At 37.8% G+C, this 17,421-nt stretch overlaps 1 protein-coding gene across 1 annotated transcript; it reads left to right on the top strand.

Moving 5' to 3' along the window:
- The first annotated feature begins 294 nt into the window (after positions 1-294).
- Positions 295-13,346, top strand: LOC126419204 (uncharacterized). The gene is made up of 5 exons (XM_050086340.1): positions 295-587; positions 1,042-1,194; positions 9,420-9,501; positions 11,783-11,967; positions 12,634-13,346. Exons 1-5 carry the CDS (start codon positions 585-587, stop codon positions 12,721-12,723), a joined length of 513 nt encoding a protein of 170 aa, XP_049942297.1. The 5' UTR covers positions 295-584; the 3' UTR covers positions 12,724-13,346.
- Positions 13,347-17,421: the final 4,075 nt, after the last annotated feature.

Raw genomic sequence — 17,421 nt, 5'->3', positions numbered from 1 at the left:
ACGGGACGAGATGTGACGTGAAGGCCAGTGTGAACTGTTTTTTTTTTTTTGTTTTTTTTATGCTGGCCTTATTTGAATGTAGTCCAGTGCTGCCAGACCTTTGTTTTCGACTGTAACTCTTAGGATGTCTGAATTAGGTAAATAGTTTTAACCATTTTTGTCTTTCATAGAATTGATAACCCTGACTCCAATAGCAATTCATATATTTTCAGTGATTCAGTCGTTCCCGCCGTCAGCCTGTGAAGTGTGAAGGAAATTCACCAAAGTAGTTCGTATATGTATGAACGCTTGTCAAAGATTATATGTGTGTCACAGGTGGTTTCAGCGGTTATGGATGTATGCGCGCGCGCTGTTTACATGTTGTTATGGTATCCAATGTTGTTGTTTGCAGACTTCTGATACTTAAACAACAACTCAGTGATTGTTAAACGTTTATAGTAGTTACATGGATATAATCGTCTACGCGAAACTTAAAGCATTTAGTGAAGTGTAAATCTGAGGACTCGACTTGAGTTTCAGAGAATTGTGCGCAGATTTGTAGCTGGAATTACAAATTTGTCAGCTTCACAGACCACTTCAAGAACATGGTAAGTACCACTTGCTGACAGTACTTTGCCCTCTAACAATGATCTTCCATTCATAACCTTTTTTAGACTAATATTGCGTTGACAATATTGGCTGTTGATTAAAAAAAATTGGCAGTTTTAATATTCTTTTCTTTGGTCACATAGTATGGCAAATTTGCGTTGGTGAATTAGTAACGAGCTAAGGCCTTTTTACGCATAACATTTCAGTAAATCAGTGTAATTCATGTTGAGTGTACAAAGTGGGGACCAAATTTTGTGATATTAAAAATTTTCAAGTTAAAATTTACATAATTACTTTAATATTAATTCGTGCACCCTCCCATAATGAGTTGTTATAACTATATGTTGCCTTCAATTCTGTAATTTACTGTTTATGTACTGTCTCTTAAATATTATGATTATTTCTTAACTCAGTAGAGAAAGTCTATTAAACGAATTATATTTGTGTTTCCAGGCAACATATCGTAAGTCTTCCAATGCAAGCATAAGAAAAAAATCGGGAGGGACTAAGTTTGAACTAACAGAAGAACAAAAGGCAGACATGCTACAAGCCTTTAGTTTGTTTGATACTGAAGCCAAAGGAAAGATTGAAACAAAGGAACTGAAGGTACTAGGAACATGACATATTTCTACATATTGAGAAATTTTTTCTGGCTTTCACTGAACTGCATCATGAGTGTAATAATGTGATAGTGCTCACAGTATCCATACACACTGCTTTTCTACCACAGACTTCATAGATCATATTTCATCATATGTATATTATTGTCATCATTTGCCAATGTTATTCATTCACTAGTTAATTTTTGAAACTGTTACTTCTGAGGGTATTTCACATTTTAAAGGAAATTTGTGGATAGTATATATGTCTTAATTACTGATCATCAGAACTTCTGTCATTCATAGAGCTATTGGAAGAGGGGTGAGGTATTACCTCTTTCATAGATATGTATAGAGCAGATGACATTCACTCTGGATTATTCTTGAGAGAACATACTGTGACGAAACTGTTCCACATGATGTGCAGGATGTAGGAGATAGGCGAAATAACTTTGGACTTAAAGAACAATGTAGTAACTCAAATTCCTAAGAAGGCATGTGCTGACAAGTAGAGATATTGCCAAACTGTCAGTTAAACAAATCATGCAATCAAAATACTGACACAGTTCATTTAAAGAAGAATGGAAAGACGGGTACAAGCAGACATTACAGATCAGTATGGATTCCTGAGAAATGTAGGAACATGCATTGGAATACTTATCCTACAACTTGTCATAGAAGATAGACTGAAGAAAAGCAAATCTTTGTTTACAGTATTTGTAGCTTTAGAGAGAGCTTTTGACAAAGTTGACTCGAATACATTCCTTGTAACTCTGAAAGTAACAGGTTTAGATACAGTAAAAAAAAGTTATTTGCAACTTGTACAGAAGCTATGGTGCAATTATGAGTTGTAGGATACGCAAGGGAACCTGTAGTTGAGAAGAAAGTCAGACAGGGTTGTAGCCAATCCCCAATGTTATTTAATTATGACATTGAGCAAGTTGTAAAGGAAACCAAGAAATAATTGGGATAGTGAATTAGCATATGAATTTTAAGGTAATTTTATCAGAGACTGCTAAGAACTGGGAAGTTTAGTTGATCAGAGTGGATTTTTTTTTTTTTTTTTTTTTTTTTTTTTTTTTTTTTTTTTTTCATCGGTCTACTGCCACAAATTCCTTTCCTGTGCTAACCTCTTCATCTCAGAGTAGCACTTGCAACCTACGTCCTCAATTATTTGCTTGACGTATTCAAATCTCTGTCTTCCTCTACAGTTTTTGCCCTCTACAGCTCCCTCTAGTACCATGGAAGCCATTCCTTCATGTCTTAGCAGATGTCCTATCATCCCGTCCCTTCTCCTTATCAGTGTTTTCCACATATTCCTTTCCTCTCCGATTCTGCGTGGAACGTCCTCATTCCTTACCTTATCAGTCCACCTCATTTTCAACATTCGTCTATAGCACCACATCTCAAATGCTTCGATTCTCTTCTGTTCCGGTTTTCCCACAGTCCATGTTTCACTACCATACAATGCTGTACCCCAGACATACATCCTCAGAAATTTCTTCCTCAAATTAAGGCCGGTATTTGATATTAGTAGACTTCTCTTGGCCAGAAATGCCTTTTTTGCCATAGCGAGTCTGCTTTTGACATCCTCCTTGCTCCGTCCGTCATTGGTTATTTTACTGCCTAGGTAGCAGAATTCCTTAACTTCGTGACCATCAATCCTGATGTTAAGTTTCTCGCTGTTCTCATTTCTACTACTTCTCATTACCTTCGTCTTTTTCCGATTTACTCTCAAACCATACTGTGTACTCATTAGTCTGTTCATTTCGTTCAGCAGATCATTTAATTCTTTTTCACTTTCACTCAGGATAGCAATGTCATCAGCGAATCGTATCATTGATATCCTTTCACCTTGTATTTTAATTCTACTCCTGAACCTTTCTTTTATTTCCGTCATTGCTTTCTCGATGTACAGATTGAAGAGTAGGGGCGAAAGGCTACGGCCTTGTCTTACACCGTTCTTAATACGAGCACTTCGTTCTTGATCGTCCACTCTTATTATTCCCTCTTGGTTGTTGTACATATTGTATATAACCCGTCTCTCCCTATTCTGTCTTTAAAAGTTTATCAGAGGAATATCAATAAAGTAGAACAAGGGTAATGTAATGTAGCTGGATAAAATCAGGTGATCCTCTCAGAATTAGATTTGCAAAATAGACACTAAAAGTAGTAGGTGATCTTTGCTATTTGGGAGAAAAATGGCTCTGATGACAAAAGTAGAGAGTGTATGAACTACAGACTGTCAGTTGCAAGAAAAAAATTTCTAAGATAATTTGTTAACATTGAACATTGGTTTTCTGAGGCTAATTGTCTGACATAAATGGCTATGGGCAATAACAAGTTCAGATGAGAAGACCAGAACCTTTTGTAATGTTCTGCTACAGAAGGATGCCGAAGATTAGATAGGTAAATTGGACAACCAATAAAAAGATATCATTCGAATTGGGTGGGGAAGAAATTTATGGCACAACCTGGCCAAAATAACAGGTACATTGATAGGGCACATCAGGGGCATCATCAGTTTGCAGATGGAGAGAGGAGTCAGCAGTAACCACCTTCAAATGGATGTAAGTTGCAATACTTACGCAGATATGAAGAGGTATGCTCAGGATAATACAGCATGGAGAGCTGCATCAAACTGGTCCTTGGACTGAAAGCCGTAACAATTAACAAAATTATATTTTCTGTGTTGTGAACTGAGTGTGTCAACTTTGATGAAAATTTCACTGCCACTGAAAAAGACTAATAAATGTGTACTGATAGGACACACACACACACACACACACACACTGAGAGTAACAAAGAATAGTTAATAGTAAAGTATATTACTCAACTTTGGTAACACTGCTTATGGCAGTTGTAGACTGCAGGTTTAGTGTACCTGTCCTGTGTTGCCCATAGTTCCATCTTCTTCTCTAATGTACTATTTGGAGAACAGTTCCAAACTTACAGCACTCAGTCACATCTCTAGGCATGTGGTCTCTGTACATACAGGATAATTCTGTTCACTGTTCTGTTTCTACTGAAGACTAACCATTGTCCATCTGTTGGCCACTGTTTCTATCTCACTCGATGACTTGAAGACAGGACAAGCAATTTGCAGGAACTCCCTAGTAAGACTCGGACTGACTTACAAACAATATGCAACTGACAATTTCAGTTTGTGCATGGATACTTAAGTGTGTGTGTGTCTCTCTTCCTGGTGGCACTGCCACTCCAGGAAGAGTGATTCTCGGAGACAGCATGATTGGTGTGCATGCAGCTATGTTCCTATTGCGGATGAACATACAACTGCAGCAAAGTCTTCTTGTGCAGTATCTCAGTACACCACACTCTCTTCTGTGGACTAACTGTAAAGACAGTTATTGAAAAGTACATTCACAGATAATAACCTCCATTTTGACCAATACTTTATCAAGTCTTAATCAAAATACAGTTGATGGAGTGGCTTTTTCTTCCAACTTTTATCTAACCTATACAGTTCACTCACCTGCCGTTCTCCTTGGTTAGCCATATTTAAGTGTGTCAAACACTGTTAATATTTTTCAATGTTATTGAGGTAAGCGTATTAAGTCACTTGATACTTGCAACATTATGTAACTAAACAAAAAGGCACAACCATTTATATCAAAACATACACTGATGATAGGTTACTTTCATTTGTTTCTTTTGTTATTTATCTAATTTTTTTCCTTTATTGTTATGAAAGTTATGTATTTTTGAGGATGACCAGGAGAGGCAACATAGGAGTTAACATATTAGTCTTGCATTCAGAAGAAGCAAGACTCAGGTCCCATACAGTCATACAGATTTAGGGTTTCCTTAATTGATGAAAATGCTGAGATGGTTTGTATAAGGGCATGGCTGATACCCTGCCCCCACTCTTTCCAGTCAAATATTATTATGAGTCAGTAATGTTATTGCATTATAGACGTAGAGAAGGCTTTTGACAATGTTGACTGGAACACTCTCTTTGAAATTCTGAAGGTAGCAGGAGTAAAATGCAAACAACAAACGGCTATTTACAATTTGTACAGAAAGCAGACGGCAATTATAAGAGTTGAGGGGTGATGGAAGGCAAGCACTGGTTGAGAATAGAGTGAGACAGGGTTATAGCTCATTCTTGATGTTGTTCGATCTTACATTGAAAAAGAAGTAAAGAAACTAAAGACCAATCTGGAGAGGGAATCAAAGTTCAGGAAAAAGAACTAAGAACTTTGAGGTTTGCTGGTGTTATCGTAATCTGTCAGAGACAGCAAACGACTTGGAATAACAGTTGTATGGAATGGATAGCATCTTGAAAGGAGGATGTAAGGTATGTGTTAGGAAATATTTTCTGAATTTATTTCTCTGGAGTGTACCTCTGTATGGAAGTGAAACATTGATGATAAACAATTTAGACAAGAAGAGAATACAGGCTTTTGAAATGTGGTGCTGCAGAAGAATGCTGACGACTAGATGGGCAGATCAGTAACTAATGAGGAGGTACTGAATAGAAATGTGGAGGCTGGAAATTTCTCAGAACTTGAGTAAAAGAAGGGATGGGTTGATGGGACACATTCGGAAACAGCAATGGATTTAGTATGAGTGGGAAGTGGGGGTGGAGGGGAAGGGTAAATAATCATAGAGGGAGACCAAAAGATGAAAACAGTCAGCAGATTCAGAAGGATGTAAGTTGCAGTACTAGTTATTCAGAGATGAAGAGGCATACACAGGAAAGTAGTATAGAGAACTGTATCAAACCAGTCTTCATACCGAAGACGCAAACAGTGGCATTGATGACAGAACATTAAATCCAAATTTTCCTTCCTCCATTATGGGTCCCAGTCTGTTTAAAATGTCAATTCATTATCTCATGCTGATGGACATAATTGTTCATCAGGTTTGCTGATTTGAGTTCCATAGAACTGCGCATAAGAAGTGCTTCCAATATCAGAATGTCCCTACTTAGTACTGCTTGCTCAGGATTGCATTGGCAGGTTCATCTGACATTTAGCCTCACTGATTTGGTTTAGTCCATTTTTTTTATTTTATAATTTTTTTTTCCTGTTATGTGGGTCATATTTACAAGTCATTATAATGTAAGTCAGTTCACACATATGATTTTTAATTCCTTGCACTGATATAGACATCTCTTAAATCTCATGGCTGTTCCTTCCTCTCCAGATTTCCGGAAGAATGTGACAAAATTTTGTTACATAATATTTATCTTGACATTTTATAATTAATCTTTCTTTTAGAGGTCACGCATATTTTTATTTGTGGTGAATGGTGGTCAGATTGAGTATCAACTCCTTGAAATTCACCCTCTTCGTTTCTTTCCGATTTTGTGTGATATTGTGATCTATTTAAAACGTGCCATGTACTGGTTTTGGGATCTCGAGATCACTTTTTATTGTTATTATTATTATTACTGTTATTATTATTCAGTGGAATATTCCTAGAACTTTTACATCAGTAGTATTGTATTGTAATAGTGATTTTACTGAAGTGAGAACAGATAATTTTCCAGGCCACAGGGATGCAATCAACTTTTTAAAACCATCTATGTAGGGATTTAGGTTAAAGTCCCATGTATCACACTTGCAGTCATTCACCCTGGCGGGCCCTTGTTTTTAAGTAATCAACCAAAAATATTCTTAATGTCATGTTGCTTTCTACGGGCTTAAAAATGATGTAGTACACAAGTCTTTTTGTGGCATAGTGGTTAGAGTACATTACTGATGAACAGAAGATCGTAAGTTTGAATCTCATCAGTGGCTTTAATTCCCCCCCCTCCAGATCTTTATCGAGATGACTGGACTGTGATCGTTATTTTTATTATTGCAGTCATTCACCCTGGCGGGCCCTTGTTTTTAAGTAATCAACCAAAAACATTCTTAATGTCATGTTGCTTTCTACGGGCTTAAAAATGATGTAGTACACAAGTCTTTTTGTGGCATAGTGGTTAGAGTACATTACTGATGAACAGAAGATCGTAAGTTTGAATCTCATCAGTGGCTTTAATTTCCCCCCCCCTCCCCCCCCCCCTCCCCCCCTCCAGATCTTTATCGAGATGACTGGACTGTGATCGTTATTTTTATTTGGTTAACTGGTTTATGTGTAATTTTTTTTTAATTCTAATCATTTGCTCTTGGAAAAAAGTGGTTTGGAATCTTTGCTTATGTGGTTATTAATTATTTTTATTTATCTGCCATAATATCTAAACATTTGAAAATGCCGGTCTGTCAAAAAACGAAAGATGTCAAAATAAAGCGCACAGAGATTTCGACAGAAGAAAGGACTCTAAATAAATTGAAATTCAAGTGGCATGAGGAGTAGAACTACTGAATGCAATTACATGAATGAAAATATAAAATGATAAAATAGAGGCAACAAAATCGAAGTTAATCCGTAAGAATAAGTAAAATAACATGCACAAAGTTCCAAATGAAAAAAGAATAATGGGAAGGCAATATAAGAGCAAATGAAGTAGTTAATATTATGATTAAAATGACATGACAAAGGATTACAAACATAAAGAATTACATTTAAATCAATTAACTGAATAAAAATAAGGTTCAGTGTCATTTTGATAAATATATGGAAATAAAAAAAATGTTTAAAGTACCCAACAGGAGTTGAGCCCACAAACTCCAGTAGAGCAGGGACATACCATAATCACTATACCACAACACTGCTCTGTGAATTGTTATCATTTTTTAATGCTCTACAAAATAACATGAAATTCCGAATTTTTTTTGTTGATTACTTGCAAATGAGGGCCCACCAGGGAGAGTCGCTGCGTGGTGTGATACCTGGTACCTTAATCTGCATCACCATATGGATGGTTTCAAAAAGTGGATACCACTCATTGCAGGTCACAATTTCAGTTGTATTTTTAAGTATATAAAAGATCCAGTTGTAAAAAGAAAGTTGTAAACTCTCTTTCTGTCAGCATCCAATATCTAGTTTACATTTAAGCAAGATGAATGTGTTCCAACTGAATACGACATAAAACTTTGGTTGTGAAGTACATCGCTACATCGGTTAAGTGCACTTACCCTGTTGTTCACAATTTGTTTCCATTGGTTATAGCCAATTGGGCAACGGTTTACCCTAACCAATTAGAATCAATGAACTAATTGACTTGTTTTGGGAGAAAATAAGAGTACATTACTTTGATTTTTGATATGCATAGAACAAGATTCACGATTATTAATCTGACCATTATGGGTTATAAAGGTGGTTTGGTTTTCAGTGTATTTCTTTTATTGTGTGTTTCTTGGAGTATGAGAAGAGTTCTTGAGATATTGTTTCATATTCCAATGTGGTTGTGAGTTAACAAAGCCAATGAATCTGACTGGAGGAAAACTGGCTGTAGTAATAGACAGCTGTAACAAAGCCCAAGGTTAAAATGTTTAGCTGTGAATTAACAAAGCCAAAGTATGTCACTGGAAGAAAGCTGGCTCCAGTGACAGTCTGATCTGTAGTGTAGCCCAGTGATTGTTCTGAAAAAATTGTGGAGTGTTTGCAAAATGATCAGATTTCCGAAGTTTTTGTTGCACAGGAAACTTTTAATACTGTATATATCTTACAGACTATTCTGTTTTATATTACAACATTCTGCATAATATATTCCATCATGCTACTACGTACCGAGTGAGGTAGTGCAGTTGTTAGCATACTGGACTCACATTCGGGAGTACAATGGTTCAAATACACGCCTGGCCATCCTGATTTAGGTTTTCCCTAAATCACTTCAGACAAATGTCAGGATGGTTCCTTTGAAAACACATGTCCGATTTCCTTCCTCATCATTCCCTCAGTCAACGGGACCGATGGTCTCACTGTTTGGTCCCTTCCCCCCATGTCAACCAAACAACCAACCAACCATGTCACTGCATAATTTCATACCCTCCACATCATGCCGACTTTTTTTATAATACTATTTTTTCATTGGTTCCAGTAGCTTTTCTAGTCATCTGACTCACTCCTTGTCGTTTTCACTTCCCAACATTCCCCATGCAAACAGTTACCATCTGCGGCATGTAACTGAAAAGCCACTGACACCATAAGTGCTCTTTTACCAATACATATTATATTTACCCTGTTTGTATGGAATTAGGTAGTCCTATGTATGTTGCTACTTGAATGAAATAGTGCAGGAGCAGTATTTTCTAGTCATTTGCATGTGTGAGGTGTGTCTGAATTTTAACTTACGTATTTTCTATGTTGTGCCATGTTTAGGTTGCCATGAGAGCGTTGGGCTTTGAACCCAAGAAGGAAGAAATTAAGAAAATGATAGCTGATGTTGATAAAGAAGGAACAGGTAAATATGAAAAGATTTACAAGAAATATAGCAATGGTATGGTGAGTGCTTATTTTCATGATGCCACTGCGCCCATAAGAGTGTCTATGTGTCTATTTTCCTGGGCCCTTCCTAAGTCTGTATTGGCTCATTAAAGTGGGCACCTCTGCCAAGTTTCTCTGTGACACATTTTCCATCTACGCCTGCAGCAGCCAATATTTTGGCCCTGTCTATGATTTTTGCAATTGAGGGACTTACCGTGGTTAACCGATAACAGCTGCCAGTTTCTCTCTCTCTCTCTCTCTCTCTCTCTCTCTCTCTCTCTCTCTCTCTCTCTTCTGTTCCAAAAATTTGCATCTATTTGTCAGTCTAGTGGTGTTCGCCATCACATAGCCCCCCCATTTCATCCTCAGTCTCATGGTGAGGCTGAGTGCATGCTTTGGATGTTTAAAACTTAGATGCAGAAGTATGTATCCAACAGGTTCTGTGAAGCTGCTTTAGACTGTTTTGTGAGTTCATACCATTTCACTCCAGTGGAGGACTAGAGCACAGGGTAGTTACTACTTTGACGCGAACCACAGACACTCTTTCACCTGCTGCATCCACCGACATCGGCAGCTCCGTGACAGTTCTTGCTGGGTGCCCTTGCCTGGGCTTGTGGTTCCTGCCATCATCGAGTATTGCCAGGGCCAGCGCCTATTCATCTGCACTCCTGATGGACAGGCGGCCTGTCACTTTGAACATCTGCAGTCACACACAGCGGTGGCTGTTCCGGGTGGTCCATTCCCTCCCTCGCCACTGCCGGTGCCTATTCCTGTGTTGCAGACAGTCTGGTTCATGCCGCAGTGTGGTTTGCCACCTGGCGGATTGCTGTCTCAGGTCCCTGCCTCTGCACCCGTTTCTTGACTGCCATCACTGGTGCAGCCCCTGCTGCACCTGACTCCACAGCCACCTCTACCTCCGTTGCTGGGTCCGGTGCAGCTGTTGTCTCCAGGAGCCCCATTGATGCCTCCAGCACTGACCGTTGATCTCAGTGAGGATGTGGCTGTGGGGAAGCAGTCCCTGATCCTGGCCTACGGACTGTCGTGAGAAGGGGGGGGGGGGGGGGGGCGGCATGCCTATCGACCACCTCTACTTGCTGGTGCCTGCACACCATATGTTGCAGAAGTCACCATTGTCAGGCGATGAAATGGTCATCAGCCCTGTCATTGTTTCTTTTTTTTATGTGACTAGTAATCTCAGTGCCTTGTAAGACCAGGGTTCTTTTTCAGTAGCAGTGCTATTTTTCTATACCAGCGCTTTTTTCTGTAGCATGCATTTTTTCGGTACCATGTATTTTTTTCCGTGCCTAGTGTTTTTGTGTCTATATGTGGCCTGGTAGCCATACAGTTCACAGGACCGCTTTTAGAGGGCTCTTGGGTTGGTCCAATGGCATGTTCTGATGAGCCGCCAAAGAAGCAGGATTGTTTAAGCAATGCAAACATCTGCTCGGCCTATTCTTTACCCTGTATTACTGTTGTCCAGTCAATGTGTTCAGTGCCGTGCACAACCTGTATCTTACGTGTTGCTCTATAAAGTACTATGTTCCATAAATCGTATTTGTTCTTGCTATAACAGATATGGCTGATTTCTTTCCTCGTGACTGACTAATATGAGCTCAAGCTCAGCCTCTGTTGGCCTCAGTGTCAGGGAGCCATCTTTCATGCTTCCGTCTTCCTTACATAGTTGACATTATGACAATTTTGACGTGTACAATTTCAGATCTTAACAAAACAGTTTTTTATCTTTAGCACAGGGTGTTTGGTACTGTAAATGTGATAAACGTAAAAGTAGTCTCAATCATACTTCATTGCACTTGGAGGAGTTTCTGCATCCTTGTTTATCCTAGAAATTGAAACACAGAATTTTCCATGTTTCTGTTTGTTCAAGGGGTAGTTATTAAGTTTTAATTGTTACCTCAAAAAATAAAGCTATGTCATTAATTTTTTATTTGTTTGCAGTTAACATGTCTGCAGGCTTGGTACTCACTGAAATATCCACCGAATTCGTTTAGGCTTCTCAAGTTATGTGGTTATTGTACTATTGTGTGGAGAGTTCAGTGTGCACTAAAACTACAGACATGAACCTGCTAACAAACAAACAAAATTAATTATGAAGCTATTGTTTTGAGGTGAGAATTACAACTTTATTACTAGTCCTTGTGTTTATTGTTAGGGCTGTGTTGTGTGTAATTCCAAAGAAGTTTTATAACTTCCTGTATTTATGAGACCGTCTCATCTAAATCTTTATATTGTCATTTCAGGTTATCTGACATATGAAGACTTTGTATCATTGATGACAGTGAAAATGGCTGAAAAAGACTCAAAGGAAGAGATTCTGAAAGCTTTTCGCTTATTTGATGATGACGAGACAGGAAAAATATCATTCAAGAATTTGAAACGTGTTGCTAAAGAACTAGGAGAAAACATCACAGATGAAGAACTGCAGGTATATGTTGCAAAACATTTTCATCAGAATGTTCTGTTCTTTACATTTCTAATTTCATTGTTCTGACATTAAAAAATATGGAATAAGATTTAAAGAAAATATTTTCTCAGATGTTATTGTCAATGGAATGTCTCTTCACTTTTCATGCTAGTGTGTTGAAGTGCCAGAGCTTTGTAAGTTATTTGGTTGATATTGAACTTATTCAACATAAGAGAATCAAAGATGAAATTTTATTGTGATGACAGCTTCCTCATTTATGTATATCCTTGCAATTTCCTTCAAATTATGTTGGCAGAAAAGAAATGTTTTTTCTGCTTGGTAATAGATTAGGGCTGGAAAAAGTCACATTTTCGATAAATGTGAATTCTGTCTCAGAATATGAATTTACATAATAAATGCTGCTTCACAATGAACAGCATCCAGATCACCTATTTTATTTGAGATAGTATAAAAGAGCTTTATTTTATGCATAAATGCAGAAAAAGTAACCAATTAAAAGCCCAGTTTGGTAAGGTAATATGGGTAAGAACATTCCTGCAATAGACAAGAATTTGTTTGTTTATTTTTAAGATACATTAATTTCATATAGATTTACCATTGTAACAGCATTGCAGTCCCATACTATTGCTTTTTTATAACATTGTTTCCACACTAAAATTTTTTTAGGAGATGATTGATGAAGCAGATCGAGATGGCGATGGGGAGATAAATCAAGAGGAGTTCCTGAGAATCATGAAGAAAACAAGTCTGTATTAGATCCATTTTACCTGATTTCCAGTTTCGTGTTCAGATATGCAATTGTGTGTGTTCAGCCTTAAGTAATTGTGCCCATAATAATGCCCTTGTGCACACAAATATTTCATTTACTACTTCACAATTCTAGTCTTTTACGTCTGTTGATAGATATGAATCTTAGTGCACATTTGCAGTACAGATTTCTTTTTTATTTTGTTACACTTCATATGACTTTTTATATGACTACTATTGTTTTATGTAAATATTGTTACAGTGCTGTATAACATATTGTTTTGTTAACTTTGTAAAGTTTATTAATGTACTTATGAATATCAGCTATGATACCTTTACTTCAAGCAGTGCCTCTTGAGTAATGAATTTTGTATTCATCAATTATCATTTTACCTTTTAATGATAAATTTTACATGGTATATTTTTATTCAAGGAATGTTACTGTGTTTAATACACACAATGCTATCTATCTTTGCAATTATTATTACACCAGTATTACACTTGATAATGATCTTGTTTTTTGAACAGTCTAATGTAAATGACATCTCTAATTGTGCAAATATTTTCCTGTGATACTTTTTCCTGCTAATGTTCAAATGTTTCTTATCTTACAATAAAAATATTTTTTATCAGTGTTGTTCATTATAATATGTAAACCCTTCTAGGACAAGTGTTAGAAATATTTCACACAACTGGAATACAGTAGTGTGGGTTTTAAGTTTTATAACTGTCAGAGAAGATCCACCTGTCATTTTCTCAGCTACACCAATACACTCTGATCAGCAATTTAATTTGAGGCCATCATCATGTTGGAAGTAGTGCTCATATCACCTTTACAAATGCAATAGTTGATACATGAATAATTTCATCTGACTGACATTCAAACATAATTTGAGCAAGACATTAGATCTTTGTCATGCAGACTGTGGGCCACTGCTTCAGGGATACTCCATGAATATTCATTTATGATGTAACTACTGGTATCAGACTATCAGCTGCCATCTGCAACAATGTCAGCTGTTGGCTAGCTCATGTTGCAGCAGCAAATTAATGACCCACAGTACAATGCTGGACAATGACAACATGCAAACAGCCATATCATGAAGAACCATTACTTTGCCACTGTATACAGAAGCCAGTTTCCTGGACAACTTCTATTATCACATGATCAACAGTGGATGGTCTTCGTGGGGAAAAATATTACCTGTGTTGGTGCATCACCTAATAGAGCAACAGTTGAATTCCTGGAAAAATATGTAATTCAGAGTTTTAGGTGTTTCCTATAAAACAAAAGTGTATGACAGGAGAACCTTCCTGTTGTACTACACATTAGGGTTTCATTTGCATATGGAGTGATAGAAGAAAAACTCCAGAATGAGATTTTCACTCTGCAGCGGAGTGTGCGCTGATATGAAACTTCCTGGCAGATTAAAACTGTGTGCCCGACCGAGACTCGAACTCGGGACCTTTGCCCTTCACGGGCAAGTGCTCTACCATCTGAGCTACCGAAGCACGACTCACGCCCGGTACTCACAGCTTTACTTCTGCCAGTATCTCGTCTCCTACCTTCCAAACTTTACAGAAGCTCTTCTGTGAACCTTGCAGAACTAGCACTCCTGAAAGAAAGGATACTGCGGAGACATGGCTTAGCCACAGCCTGGGGGATGTTTCCTGAATGAGATTTTCACTCTGCAGCGGAGTGTGCGCTGATATGAAACTTCCTGGCAGATTAAAACTGTTTGCCCGACCGAGACTCGAACTCGGGTCCTTTGCCCTTCGCGGGCAAGTGCTCTGCCATCTGAGCTACCGAAGCACGACTCACTCCCGGTACTCACAGCTTTACTTCTGCCAGTATCTCTGCAGCGGAGTGAAAATCTCATTCTGGAAACATCCCCCAGGCTGTGGCTAAGCCATGTCTCCGCAGTATCCTTTCTTTCAGGAGTGCTAGTTCTGCAAGGTTCGCAGAAGAGCTTCTGTAAAGTTTGGAAGGTAGGAGACGAGATACTGGCAGAAGTAAAGCTGTGAGTACCGGGTGTGAGTCGTGCTTCGGTAGCTCAGATGGTAGAGCACATGCCCACGAAAGGCAAAGGTCCTGAGTTCGAGTCTCGGTTGGGCACACAGTTTTAATTTGCCAGGAAGTTTCAGAAGAAAAACTGTTTAAAAACTTCAGCAATAAGTCTAACATTGTCTACAGTAGCAATAAGTAAGGGTTTCTAGTATAGTGATAGATTCCTCACTTAATACTGATTTATGAAACATTATAAGTAACCTACCCAGGATTATGGCATCTATATTAAACTGTGTGCTAGTTCATGTTTTTCAGCATTTCCATGATGCTGTCTTGTGAGTCAAAAAACTGTGACCATTCATGTGTTGCTGTTGTTCGTGGTGTGGTGGTGATCTGTCCAAAGACCGGTTTCATCCAGCTCTCCACACTAGACTGTCATGTAGAAACTTCTAGAACACTTGCTGTTTGGCATGAAGGAAGTCATTCTGTTCAACATATATCAATATGTTTGAGCTCGTAATACTTTGAAAGAGTTTGCAACAGACAGATGTCAGTGATATGATAATGAGTCACTGCTGCTAACACTAGACCTACCATTGAATGCTGCTCATAGTCAAGTCAACCAGTAGTTATAAGTCCTGTATTTCCTGGAGAGTAGACAGTATCCATAGGACAGCATAGTACTAGAGATGCTTTTGCTATCTGTGATTCAGTTTTCAGTTGCTTACAGCAAATCCCAGCTACTCATAAACACCAACCAACTCATCCCATGCCTGAGAACAATATTCAGAGTGGAGCTGTGTTGTGGATAGTGCAACAGTTTTTGTAACAGTTAACACACACTTTTGAATGGACCCTCACTGATTCTCTTAGTTTCATGATCTGCTATACTACAAGAATCACTTTTTCTTGGTAAGAACAACACCCATTGCATGACATAATGAAAGAAATCTGGGATAAAATGTATTGGTCCCCTGAGGCTACTCAGAATGTTATTTTGAACTTTTGTTTTGTTGACTCATGTAATGAAGTCAAAAATAGTAGAAATTAATAACAAACACTGACAATATACACTCAGGTTGAAGGGGATAAGCTATGTGGAACAGGAGATGACTGCTATAATATACATAACTCTCAGTTATGCCTCAGCAGTCAACTTTGTAAGAGCTATGTTTGCATTGCAGTGATTATCTTTCGAACTTGATCTTCGAACATAATTGGTTAAAATACTGATAAAGTTGGAAATATTGCACCAATCACATAAGATACTACACTGCATTTAAGTGGCAAAATTTTAGAATAAATATTGTAGCCCAAATTTCAATAAAACACAACTGTACCACAACAGTAAACTTGCAATGAAAAAGTTGTGTGTGGCAGGTGTAAGCTTCCAAAAGGTATCAAAAATATAATTTTATTAACCCCCGATCCAGGGTTCTGGCGACCTTTCAGTAATCGACCCTCCCCCCCTCCATTTCCTGAGCCTCACCAGTCCTTGTCCTTCATCCCTCTTCTTCCCCTTCAACCCCTTCAACCTTTCTATGAGGAGGAGGACCAACTGGTTCTGGAAGCTTGCACATTTTCTTAACTTTTGTATCTGTTTGTTCCTGCTGTCTCTTGCTGAATAGATTTTTTCATCTGTCCAATTATATTTTCAAAAATAATTTTCATCAATTTATGTAGTGCTTGCTAAAGCCAAATTATTTCCTGTTGTACTTGGCAATTTTAAATCTGTTATTTAGTTCCATGACAGCTGATGAGATCTGAAACTGGGTGAGAATTCTATAAAGCCAGGTTTCCACATGTAATTAGTTATGCCATAGCAAGTGGCATGACAGCTAATACAGCAGTGGCACCATATGCTGCTGATTCCACAGGCTCCTGTTAAAATTCTAGTTCCACAGTTTTCAATATGGCATCAGTCAAGATAACTCAGATAGACACTAGACACTTGAATGACAAGTTATGGCATTAGAATTGAGCCAAGAATATAAGAAGAAGAGAAAGCATAAATGCTGGATTTGGAAATGGGCTGTACACAGAAATAATACAAGGCCATCAAAAAGATAAATGAAGTAGCACTTGTAAAAGAAAAGCCATTCTTGAACCTCTTTTGGATAACAAAAGTAAATTTCGAGTACTTGTTGAGCTGCATGTTGAGCTCTATTAAAAAATCCTATACTCATACTAGAAATGCAGTACTTCCTTGACTGAAACTTCAAGTGATATTATTATTCTGTACTGAATTTTGAAGTGTACAAAAGGCAATGTAGGAGTTGATTTACGTTATTAAAGAAATTATATTGCCATCGGAAATTTTGATATCCTCTCTCAAATCCACTGAGCAAGTGTTTAAGAGAACTGAGGTTGCCAATACTTGAATCTGTATATACTGCTAGTTGGCTTACTGTATTAATTTTCACAATTTGTAGAATTAAATGAACGGCTGTGAAACTATCAATCACCTGTCACTAATTGCTCAATAAGACTTGCTTACTCACACACAAATCTTGTCCATACATCATGTAATAGAAATAGAAATCAACCAAGTACATGCTTGTGGACACAGAAAAGTCCACTACAAATGTGGTAGATATATGTAGGCCTTACATCTTACAGTTATACATGGAAATTAATAGCTGATGTTGTACTGAAGAAATAAATTGCATTTATGCTTGGCATTTCCAAATTGTGCCAGA

The sequence above is a fragment of the Schistocerca serialis genome, chromosome 9 (assembly GCF_023864345.2).
Source record: "Schistocerca serialis cubense isolate TAMUIC-IGC-003099 chromosome 9, iqSchSeri2.2, whole genome shotgun sequence".
NCBI classification, from domain to species: Eukaryota; Metazoa; Arthropoda; class Insecta; order Orthoptera; family Acrididae; genus Schistocerca; species Schistocerca serialis.
This window is presented reverse-complemented; position numbering and strand designations above follow the sequence as displayed.

Excerpts from the sequence above, each read along its gene's own strand:
- LOC126419204 (XM_050086340.1), top strand. Across the intron at positions 1,195-9,419 it reads TTGAAACAAAGGAACTGAAG|GTTGCCATGAGAGCGTTGGG; the intron begins GTACTAGGAACA and ends TGCCATGTTTAG. Across the intron at positions 11,968-12,633 it reads TCACAGATGAAGAACTGCAG|GAGATGATTGATGAAGCAGA; the intron begins GTATATGTTGCA and ends AAATTTTTTTAG.